Consider the following 12323-nt stretch of genomic DNA (forward strand, 5'->3'; position numbering starts at 1 on the left):
GGTCAAGATATGGGCTTGTCTGACTTTTGACCCATCTCCAAAGCCACAAATTACCCTTAAAAATGTCAGCTTTGGATTGGTCTGTGCGTTAAACATGTGTGGTTTCCAAACATCTAATTTCTTCCATTTGGGATTCAATTCATTTTCATTATTCTAGAGATAATTTGGTCTAGGTTGACTGTATAATAAGCATTGTTACTCCATACAGGAGCCTGAAAAGCTGATGCTAAGCTGATTGTTTGACTGAGACAAACTTTATCATCATGTTAATGTTTTAAGCATGTTATCATTGTTAACTTTGTTATATAGATAAATTAAAGCAAATAAACCTCAAAACTAGCAGAGAAAACTTACAGGACGTCAGTGTTGCACTGACTGCAGCAGCATTTGAATACATTTTTCATTTTGCTGCAATTATTGTAGAGAAGGGCTGAATCCAGGGCTATTAAAAAGTCAGCCATGTCCTCCTAAAATGAGCATGTTGCATTGTGGGACACAGTAGATTGCTGTATACTGGAAGATGCTGGAGAGACTCATGTTGGTCACAAACTGTATATTACTTACTACTTTTGGGTACATTCAGCATGCAAGCAGAACGTAGTAAACATTAGTTTACATGTAGTAAATTTCAGCCTTCCTCTACACTCAGATTATATTAAAAGACCACAATTTTCACAATGAGTTTTATATCGTACCAAAAGTTAATTCATTTGTAGCAACAATTGAGGCCTTTTTGGTGCTTTAAAACACCTTTTTGAAATTCTTTGAAAAACATTTATACCAGGTTTCATCCAGGGAAGAACCATTTAACTAAACAAAGAGCCACTTATGCATTCAGATGGTTTTTTGAGGGTTCAGTTCTTTTTCTCTCGCAACTAGAAAACCTTGTATCTTTCAAGTTGTACGTCACCATATTGACTACAGGTGAAAATGTCAAGTAGAACAAACCCTTCAAGAAGATGAATTAGTTCTACCACTAAACAGATTTATTCAGAAGGAATATAGTTTAACAGCATATCACTAATGCCACTGATGTCAAAAAGTTGTAAAAGACATTTCTGTTAAATAATTTCAATTAAATTCTCAAATTTGATGAAACATCTGGTCAAAAATGTGATTAATCTCTGCATGAAAAGCAGCACTACCTGGTCAAAGAACTTCAAACAGTTCAAACAGTTTCTATGCAGCTTTCCTGACTCTTGCAAGACATGGACTAAGAGTTGACCACTATGGCCCATCTGCATGGCGAACACATTTAGAGTCAGCTAGCGCCAAAACTAGCATTTCTAAGATAAGCCAGCTGACTGCCATCTGGGGCTGCATTGAGCTATAATTACATACTAAATCTATATACAAGGGTTTATACAAGAGCTCTATTAACTATGACATTTAGATTTCACACTGGAAGGGACAGCTTTGATTGTGCTAGGGCCAGTTCTTCTCAATTTAATGTGGTCATCCACATGGAAATCACTTTCATTAGGGGGCAGGGAGATAAACTTTGCAGATCCGTGACCAAATGTACAGTTAACAGCAATTCCAGCCTTTTTTGAGTGGTTAAGTCAGACTGATGAGCTGAAGAGGTATATTTCAGCCCTATTCAGCAGTGATGGAGCTGGACAAGGTTTACAAGCTTGTAAGGGATCCAAGCAGTGCCTTCATATGGCATAAAGCAGGGGTGCCTAATTCTGGTCCTGGAGACCTACTGCTCTGTTGAGTTTAGTGCAAACATCCTGGTAACAAAGGCCTGGATCTCCAGGAAATGCTGGATCTCAAGGAAAAATTTAGCACCCCTGGTATAAAGTGTCTGTGTAGTAAAAAAAACTACAGATAAACTGACTAGAAATATCATGACCCAACTGTCAACACTGAGATAGCAGACATGGTCAATAACAACAGGTTTTGTAGGTTATTGCATTAGTGTGAGGTCAATTCAATCAGGAGCACTACTCATCAATTATTGAACAACTGAATTCAATTAGGACTTAAACAGCATCTCCTCAGAACTCTAGATTACTACAGATTTACTCACCTTTTGGGTATTTGCTTCAGAGGCCGCATGACTTGGAAACACAGATGCAGCTGCAGGAGCCACTGACTGCAGAGATTCTGTTAATTCAGTCATTTTTCCACCTGCTGTCACACCCATTGGGTGAAAGCCTTGGTGCGCAGTGGCCTGTCCTGTCAGCTGAGCCGGCTGTTGATCTGGTATTGGCTGCATCGGTGCATGTTGCCCTTGCGGCAAGCTGGAAGCTCCAGTCTCGACAGTTTGCATGCTAAGTGGCAGAGATGCAATGTCAGGATAGCTTTGCACAGTTGAGACCTGTTGCACAGGCACGTACGAAACAGGCTGCACACTGCTCGGTGAGGCTTCAAGGTTTGGGGCATTTGCCACATGCTGAACAGTTGCAGCTGTGGCTTGCTTTCCCGGTGGTAATGTTTGGGTGGCTGCACCTACCACTTGCAGCACAGAAGGTAACACTTGGCTGGCTGCAGCTGGCAAAGTTTGTACAGTTCCAACTGGCACATAACTCTGAGTGCTGACAGTCTGTTGCACAGGTGCATGTGGATGCACATTTGCTTGGACACTTGGCTGTCCAGTTTGTCCTACAGCAGAGTAGCTTTGCACATTCAACAACGGTGGGGCAATCAATGTGCTCTGTGCAGGTTGCTGCACTGGTAACTGCTGGACAAATGTGGACTGCTGCGCCGTGGAGGGGACAGAAGGGTAGCTCTGGGGAAGCACAGACTGTGCTGTAGGTGGATAGCTGGGCTGTATGGATGCTACAACAGATGCTGCCGAGTAGCTCTGAGAAGGCTGGAGCACGTGGGCATGAATCTGCAGGGTTGGAGTGGGTGCTCCAGACTACAAGACAAAGGAGCAGTAATTAGAAAATGCTCTCTCATATATACAAATAATGAATGCTTATGTAGACCTATTAACATTGTGCAATCTGCTTGCTTAAATAAGAGACATTTGCCTCAAACTGTGTTGAGTAATCTCAAACAGACTTGCTTGTATGGTTTCTGGCACTACATCTACAACACTTAAATTTACACACTTTTGTAGCATAATATACAGTCTCTAAAAGATATTCTTTATGTAAGCCACAAGTATTAAAGACAAAATCTATATAGCAAGGATGCACCTGTCATGAATTGTATGGATAACTCCAATTTCTTTACAGTGAAATTGGCTGTTGGTTGATTTTTGGGCTTTTTTTTTTTTTTAACTCCGAAGCTCATGCTGTGTGGGATAAATGAACATATGAAACATGCTAGCACATTTTCCAGTAACTTGCAATATAAACTACAGTATTTCACTGGCATTTTAAATTGTGCAATTTTAATCAGTTGCCTATTTAAATAAAATAAACCTAATAACTTTAGCACAGAAAGGTAGTGCAGCAACATTCAAACACAGTGCATTTACCTGTTTCATGCCCATTTCACATTTTAGGTGAAAAACAGCCAATTTTAACTGTGCATCATACTGTATAGTTAATGTCAAAATACATCAGAAGATCTACTTGGCAACAAAACTTTCAATCAACATCAATAAATGATTGATAAAAACAGATGAACATGCACTGGAGAGGTTAGAAAACGTAGGTTAGGAATGCAATAACACCAGCAGTAAGGCAGCCTACTGTGGAACACTTTGTTGGATTTAAAAGGAAAAGGGATTGATTGGTTATTGGTCTTTATTAGAAATCTACTGAAGCTCATTAACCTAAGGCAGGGTGCATGGCTCTGGGCACTGCTGGCCAAGCGTGGTTAAACCCGCAGAGAGAAGCAGACACGAGAGACAGGTTTCTATCTGGGTTAAAGATAATTAATAAAAGATAAAACAAAAACAGGACAGGACTCAGTATCAGGATGCAAAAGATACATGGCTGAGGAGGGAGAGAAATGGACAGTGGGCAAGAAAACCTGCAAACCCTCGAAAAAAAAGCAACAGCAGGAGAATTTCTATGTCCGTCTCCTTCAGCAGAGCGGCCGCTATAGCCAAGGAGGGCAAAGCGCATAGGCCGTCTGACCTACCCAGTGAATGAGGCCGTGGTCACCCACACACACACTTGCTCTGCGGTGTGTTGTAGGCTTTGGCATTAGATCACCACTCAGAGACTCCGCCATCTGTTTCTCGTCACCATGGCTGCGGGCGGGCCGATACAGCCCATGTTCTGCAACTACTGACGGTACTCTTAGTAAGGAGGGATTTGGGGTATGCTTGTGGCCTGTGATGTTTTCCAGAGATTTATTGAGGTCTAATAGGTCAGAGCTTTCGACGTGGGACCCCCTATGCACACCTGTTCCAGGTAGTAGTCCAGTAGGTGATAGCACAGGAGACAGACGATGACTAGCGCACATACACGGGGGTGCGATTGCAGCGCTTTTCTCTGTCCGAGTCTTAAGTAGGAGCAGTGAAAGGCAGGTGTTGCACAAGGGGTGAGGACTGTGAGGGGCATAACTTAAAGAACATCGACGTCCCTGGGGCTCAGAAGCTTCATTGTCTTCACGTTCCATCTCACACCAGAGCCCCATGGAGGAGTCGCTATGGCGACGAGGTTCAAAGGGCAATGGAGAGAGCAGCAATTTTCGCGTGAAGGAAGCATTATCCCCTTCTTCCTCTTTTGAGTCTGACTGAGCTGATGTCACATACATGGCAGCAGGGCTTATTGGCCGGAAAATGGACTGGACACATGGGTGGTTTCGGAAAGTGTCAGTCACATGTGCACTTTCCTGGCACGTAAATACTTTTTGTCCCGCCCCCTGGTAGGAAGCCCACGCTTCCAAAACATGATCATGAGGTGTCAAAAATGGGCCACTGGGATGATGCTAATAACAAGCAACAGACAAAACACGAAAGAAACAAACGCATCCAGCATTAACCACGCTTGTGTGCTAGAAACACAATACAAACATAGAAGTTCAAAAAATTAAACAAATGTCAATGTCTGTCGTGCACTTACATCTAAATACATATCTACAAGTAGGGCTGTGTTCAAAATATGGCAACATATCAGATTCATCATGATATAAACACGTTGCAATAAATGCACTGATACAATGATGCATCAATACAGCATTAATAAGTATGAATTTTCACAGTGTATATACATGAGAGTGAAACAGATGCTGCATTCAAATTTGATATATATATATTGTTTAGAACATCCAGCTCATAAAAACACATGCTCTAATATTTAGGGCCCCCCCCCCAAATAATAATAGAGACGAAAGCACTGCACCTCAGTCCCTCCAGCACGTTGTGTGTCCTGCACAGATTTAAGTTCACCGATTAGTTTTCATGTGTGGGTGTGAAAGTCAGTATCATTTCTCCTCCGCTGTTGAGGACCATGACCCTTGTTAGTTGTGAACTTGGGCGGTTCCACTTTCCTTTCACAGATGTGGTTTAGTTCATACCTGTAGTGAGTTATTAGCGCGTAGCTGCTGTGATTAGCACCTAACCATTACGATTTAAGTTTTTTGTCAAAGCTTCTTTAAATTGTAGCACTTCTCAAAACTAAACTCATGAAATTACTGTACTGTATGTGTGGTATTGTGCTGCATGTGGCATGTGTTAGTTAACACTGTCACTTGCTGTTCTTTATATATCCACGGATGCATGTGGCCAAATGCTAATTACTACCTGTGCTGCTATCTTTGTGATTAAAAGTTTGTAAAGTTCAGCCCTCTGCTCCTAGTGCTCTGACCAGCACCTCAGAGCTAACCACACCTATCATACAGTCCAAGCTTGCTCAGAATTACTTGTGCATTACTGTTGTTGTTTAACCTTTTATATCTTTGTGGTAAACAATAAATGTAAAGAAACTTCTTCCCAGCTTTATTTATTTATTCATTACTGCACATTTCAAAAAGAAAAAAAAAAAACATTTAAATGATATTTTGCCCAAATTATGTATGTTTTATGTCTGGTGTTTTGTTATTACCTCATGTTCTGACATTCATTCTGAAGTAACTGTCCTAACCCACAAGTCAGGGCAATGATACTATGCAAGAACTAGAGCATGCAATATAACATGCATCACGCGCTGGAGGTTTTTTTTTGTTGGTATTTTTATTGGTTGTGTGTCTCTCTCTGCAGGGGCACTGATACAGACCTGCCGTGTTGCCGTGGAGACGGGTTCCTGCAGAGACTGGTATATGACACTGTGCAGGCTGCTACTGTGGGAGTCTGAGTATACTGTAGAGCCAACACCACTGTCAGCTAGAGAGAGAGAGAGAGAGAGAGAGAGAGAGAGAGAGCGAGAGAGAGACAGAGAGAGAGAGAGAGAGAGAGAGAGAGAAAGATAGAGAGAGAGAGAAAGAGAAAGAGCGAGAGAGAGAAAGAGAAAGAGAGAGAAAGAGAAAGAGAGAGAGAAAGAGAAAGAGAGAGAGAGAAAGAGAAAGAGAGAGAGAAAGAGAAAGAGAGAGAGAGAGAGATATGAATAGTCTCATTCTGTCAAAGCAGTGAATGAGCAGTCTCATTCTGTCAAAGCAGTGAATGAGCATGCTGGAAACAAGCTTTAAATGCATAGTTTACTACAGGCCCAGCTCTGCTTTTGTTCAAACTGCATTTCTCATCATTATTACTTATTCACTTAACTCCCTCTCAGGCAGAGGATCATTGGTAACTAAAGTTAATACAGACAAAACATTAGCTACATTTTTTTTCGTTTCTTATCTCCCCTTAAAGAATTAAGTTAAAATCCTTTATATGATACTCCTGGGGCCTGGCATGAACTGTTTTTATGCTTGTGGTACTACATTAGACCAGAATCAGTTCTGGATGAAAGGGACAGACACACACTCTCACACTTACACGTTACAGAGGTAGTGCTAGCACTAGGCTGGCCCAGACGGCTGTGGTGGTCTGCTTCTGTCTCTTCGGGCTCTGCTGGCACGGTGGGCTCACACAGAGTGGGCACTGTGCCAGCAGGCAGCTGGGCAGGTGGGGTTTGAGCTATGCTGCTCTGAGCTGCTGACGGCACGGTGCGCTCTCGTCTCCACTTTATCAACGCCACACGATCCCGAATAGACTTCCCCACAATCTTTGCATCACTCTCGTGGAACAAGCCAGATTCAACCTGACAGGAGAGAGAGAGAGAGAGAGAGAGAGAGAGAGAGAGAGAGAGAGAGAGAGAGAGAGAGAGAGAGAGAGAGAGAGAGAGAGAAAGAAATAAAAAAGAAAGAAAGGAAAAAGAAAGAACGAAAGAAAGAAAAAGAAAGAAAGACAGACAGACTTAATGTATATGTCCACTCAATTACCAGAAACTGAACAAGCAGTTAATGAAAACACATTCTGGGATATGTGGAAATCAAAGAATGCATACCAATCCAAAATGGCAAAACCTGGAAAACATTTTGAATCCTTGTATGAGAACCCAGAACATAAAGGTCTCAACCAAACAAAGAACCATAGAATTAAAGAAATTAGAGGAATCCGGAAAAAAAAAAAAAAAAAAAAAAAAAAAAAAAAAAAACACAACCCAACTGGGCACACCTATAACAAATCACAGAAATCTGAGACCAAATTCAAAAACTAAAGGTAAACAAAGCCTCTGGACCCGACATGATCAGACCAGAAATGCTCAAACGCAGCAGCCCTAAGCTTCAGATGGCGGTGCTGAAACCGGAGTTAATATACTGGTAAACTCCCTGAAATCTGGAACAAAGGAGATAAATTACATCCTTCAAACTACAGAGGAATCTGTGTGAGTAGCGTATTAGGACAGGTCTTCTTGAGTATAAGTAATACCAGGATTCTAAAGACAAACAAGATAATCAATAAATCTCAAATTGGCTTCTCACCAAAACAGAACAGCAGATCATCTGTACACCTTCCAAACCCTAATAAACAACCACGTCCACAACAAACCATGAGGAAAAATCTTTGTGTCTTTAATACAAAGTGGTGTTGGAGGTCAAGTATACAATATAATAAAAACCATATACAGTAACACACAATGCTGTGTAAAGAGAACGGCACAAAGGGAGCGGAATATTTTAAACAAAGCTGCAGCTCGAGTCGCCCCTTGTTTAATGTATATATAAATGAATTGGCCACTAAATTACAGAATTCAACCAATCCTGGACTCATCTTGGAAGACCAGGAAATAAAATGTCCAATGTCTAATGTACACAGATGATCTAGTAATATTAGCACCAACAAAAGAGACACTCCAGCAGAACCTGTCCTTACAGTAAATATGGACAAAAAAAAGATTTTTCAAAATAAAGTCAGATTACAGGAGAAGAAATACCAGTTTACTTTCAAAGACGCCATAATATCACACACCACCACCAACTCTTATTTGGGTACGATATTAAATTCAGCAGGTAATTTTAAATCAGCGATTACAGCACTGACGGAAAAAGCTTGCAGATCTTACTATATGATTAGAAAAACGATTTCCAAATTCAGATTTAACATGTATTTACAGCTTTGGCAACAGAGGTCTCATATCCTGTCATGTGAATAAATAAAAAAATTGAGATACAAAGAGAGAAGGTCAAAGCAAGAAAAAGTATAGGGAAAAAAAAGCAAAAAGGGGGTAGAGAGAGTGAGAGAGCGAGAGAGAGAGAGAGAGAGAGAATTAAAATATTGAAGCTATTCTAGGAACAATAAGTCTCAGCTCTCTGAAAGCTGCAGAAAAGGAGCAGAATGAAAACACTCCAGATCAAGAGTAGAAGACCTTAAAATAGAGCAATGATTCACAGAACTCCCTCACACACACACACACACAAATCTTCTCAATGTGGAAACATAGCTGCACTCATTTAAGGCACTGCATGCCAATTACTGTTCAATAGTGAGTCAGAAACACAAGGCAGTGAGAAGCTGCACATAGTGCTTAATGAGGGCCAAAGCTTTTAACTGTGAAACATTCAAAACACTTTAAATCTTGAAGACCTTACATAACGCTCTCATGTGTTAACAGTGCTTCTCAACCCCGGTCCTGTGAGACTGACTCTTTCTGTGCACACCTGATACAACTTCTGAAGGGCTGGATAATGAGCTGCTGAGCTGCAGCAGGCTTGGGCAGGGAACAAACCACACTGCGCAGTGCAGAGGGCATCGAGGATTAGGTCAAATAAACAGCGCAATAAAAGGGTAAATGGCAAATGGCAGCAAATGCAAGTGCTGATTATCAACCCAAACATGGCTGGCAAAATGTGGGGTTGTGTTTAGGCTGGTTACGCTGATCGATAGCCCTGTTAGAAAATAACCTGCTCTCTTTAGGGCAAAGTTCCACAAACACACACACATTGCATAACAAGGTCTAGAGGATTTTCCAAATGGGGCATTTTGGGACAAGAGAATGCGCACAGCTGTACACAGCTACAGCTATACCCAAGACTACACACAGTTTTACCACCCTGGTCAAATTACACTTTTTTTGTACCAAGTGAAAAAGTTAACATACCCTTTGCATGGAACAAACTCGCTATTTCTGCAAATTATGTACAATTACTTATTGACTAAATGAACATATTGGGAAAAGATCAATAAATGTAGCACATGCATAAGTCTAGAAACCTTTTCAAGCAGTAACTGACTTTTGACTGAAATCACAGCCTCCAAATGTTTCTTGTAACCAGATAACAGTGTCTCTTGCGCTTGCAGAATGTTTCTATTTCAGAAATACACACAGGTCATCTCACATGCACCTATATTTACATGATCTACCAACAGATGTTCACAATATTCAAGTCAAAGGCCATTTCAAATCTTTAATCCTCTGTTTCTTGAAGCATTTCAAGGTTAGTCCTAAACATGCATCAAAAGCATTGTCCTGCTGTAATACCCAACCTCTTCATCTGTGGTTTCTTTATTGACTGTGAGACATTAACTTCCAGGTTTTGTTGACATTTGGTAGAATCCTTTCTTTTCTTCTATCCCCACAACATCTCCTGTGCGACTGGCTGCCATTCAACACCAAAGAGTAATAGATCCACCCCTGTGCTTAGCATTTGGCAGGATGGTAGATTTGCTCTCTACCACCAAATATAGCTCAGTTTCAGATCCTCAGTCAGCCACTTAGATGAGCCCATGGGCTTGATAGGTCACATAACTTAAGCACTGGAATTGTCCACATCTGACTCGAATTAAGGTGTAAAGAGTCAAATAAGCTTTATGTGGGGACAGTTTTTTGACTTGATCAACTGGACAGGATTCTGATACTGTTTTTAAACTCTACAGCACTACTACCACAGAAAAAAAAAAAAAAGTTTTTTTCCTCAACTTTCCCCCAAAGTACTGATATTTTTGACAACTCTAGTCTAACGCACATCAGATTTTACCTACTCAGAGAAAGAGATCTGACATGCACATACATGCGCATACACTTCCAGGAATGTCCTGCTTCAGTGCTTTTTTATTTTCCAGAGATCTAAGATAAGACATTGTCTGATTACAGCCCACATATTTATGATCACCTCATGACTGGACTTCAGCTGACAGTCTAAGACAACGAACACTGCTTGTTAAATGCAAAATGGATAGAAAAACCAATAATATATGCACATGAATTTAAATGACCACAGCCAGTGGATGTAATAATTTCAGGTGCTCATATTACATAGATATTACTAGATCTCCAGCTTTTACTTACAGTGCATTACTGCAAATTATGCTTGATGTGGAAGCACTAAGAGCAGAATACCAACAGTTCTTAAAAGGCCCTTTTCCTTAAACAGAGCACAATGTAGATGAGCTCGTTTTCTCTCGCCAACTTCTGGTGTCGAACTACCTCAGTAATTGTGCAGAAGGCCTGTGAGCTCCATACCACTGGTAGGCAGGGTCAGGTTGCTATAGTACGAAGATGCTTCCAGAGGAATATAGTCTACCCACACACTTGAAACAGGCCCAGCACATAAGATACTTTTTTAAGCACTACTGAAATAGGATTAGTTTTACTAAGGAAGGTTTTGAAAAGAAAACTGTAATTATACAGGATACAACTTGTGCAATTTGTGCAAAAGCACTGATTTGGCAATTGTGGGCCATTATTTTTTCAAGTACATATCTACCAATGCTGATGCATAAACATTTACAAAATCTAACAAGTGAGACTAACATCGGCTGGATTAGCACTACAGAGAAATGTAAAATTATAATAATTTAAGACTAATAATAATTTATGATTACATATTTCTTTAAACACTAAGAAATCAGCTGCAGATACTAATAAAATCTTTGTGCATTTCAGCCAAAGAAGATCAAAAGTGACAGTCTATTTTCAGCCAGAAGAGGAAAAAAAAGAAACCCCATAGATTAAACAGGACCACAATGAATGAAGTGCAAAAGTCTAACAGCCTAATATATTGCATGAATGCTAACGTTTCCTTCACTCCCCTGCACCAAAACAACACCTGCTCGACACAGAATATAGCTAAAATAGAGACATGAAGACAAGTTGTCACTAACAGTCCCAAATCCCAAAGAGCCAAAGCGCAAATAATAACTAAAAATTATGGAATGCACTGCCTAGAATGAAAAACCCATTCTGTGTTGTCAATGGTTTTGTGGCAAATCCTGTAATATACTATTAAACTGAACTTTATTACATTTATATTACATACACTTTGTTTGCCAACTGAGGTTTTCTACTGAGTGCAGTGTATTTTTGGTAGCACTTTACACATTACCTTGAAATGTGAAATGTGTGACACTGAAACAGCACTCACCATCTCCTGAGCCACGCCCTCAGGCACCTCCTTCTCCAGGTCAAAAGTGAACTCGATGACACCCCCATCCTTGTACTTGCCCTTCAGCTTGCGCGGGTCCTCCACCCACAGCCTGAGTGCGATAGATGCCTTCCTCCCGTCATCTTCTTCAGCAAGCTCCACCCGCACGCCCGTGTCCTCCGCAAAGAAGGCATGGTTCAGGAGGTCCTTTATAGAGTAGCTGGACAGACATGGCAAAGCGTTTAAAGTGAGAATCAATTTAGTCACACGTACAGTCCAGCAAACCAGCAAACGGGCAGTGATGCATGTGTGAGCATATGCACAGTCACATATGTGCAAATGCTGGTATTGTGTGAATAGCACTTATTTTCTAGGCTAAATTTATGTCTTACAAACATAGCTTGGTTTTGACTGAGATTGAAATGAAAGGAACAGCTCCATCAACATGCTGACTTCTTAAACCCTGTTTCTCATAAACAGCACAACTGTTCAGATTTTTCTTAGTAAAGCTGTGCACTACAGTGATTTTTTTCTACTGTGGCTAGGGGTGGAAGTGAGTGTATACCAGTATGTGGCAAATAAATGCAGATAATGCAAATGTATACACAATGAAAAACATTTTTTTTATT

At 40.7% G+C, this 12323-nt stretch overlaps 1 protein-coding gene across 2 annotated transcripts in view; it reads right to left on the reverse strand.

Annotated features, from left to right (window-relative positions):
- The window catches only part of LOC108432102 (serine/threonine-protein kinase WNK2-like), an 82347-nt gene that overhangs the window by 30880 nt on the left and 39144 nt on the right, over positions 1-12323 (reverse strand). Inside the window, exons 7-11 of one of the 2 annotated variants that reach the window (XM_017705702.2) lie at positions 11695-11914; positions 6827-7091; positions 6126-6232; positions 4045-4839; positions 2033-2866 (exon numbers count right to left, since the gene is read on the reverse strand). In XM_017705702.2, coding sequence (XP_017561191.1) covers positions 2033-2866; positions 4045-4839; positions 6126-6232; positions 6827-7091; positions 11695-11914 — 2221 coding nt within the window. The remainder of the gene's footprint in view (positions 1-2032; positions 2867-4044; positions 4840-6125; positions 6233-6826; positions 7092-11694; positions 11915-12323) is intronic. The other variant, XM_017705703.2, reaches the window with a different exon arrangement.

Source organism: Pygocentrus nattereri, chromosome 29 (genome assembly GCF_015220715.1).
Source record: "Pygocentrus nattereri isolate fPygNat1 chromosome 29, fPygNat1.pri, whole genome shotgun sequence".
Taxonomy (NCBI): Eukaryota; Metazoa; Chordata; class Actinopteri; order Characiformes; family Serrasalmidae; genus Pygocentrus; species Pygocentrus nattereri.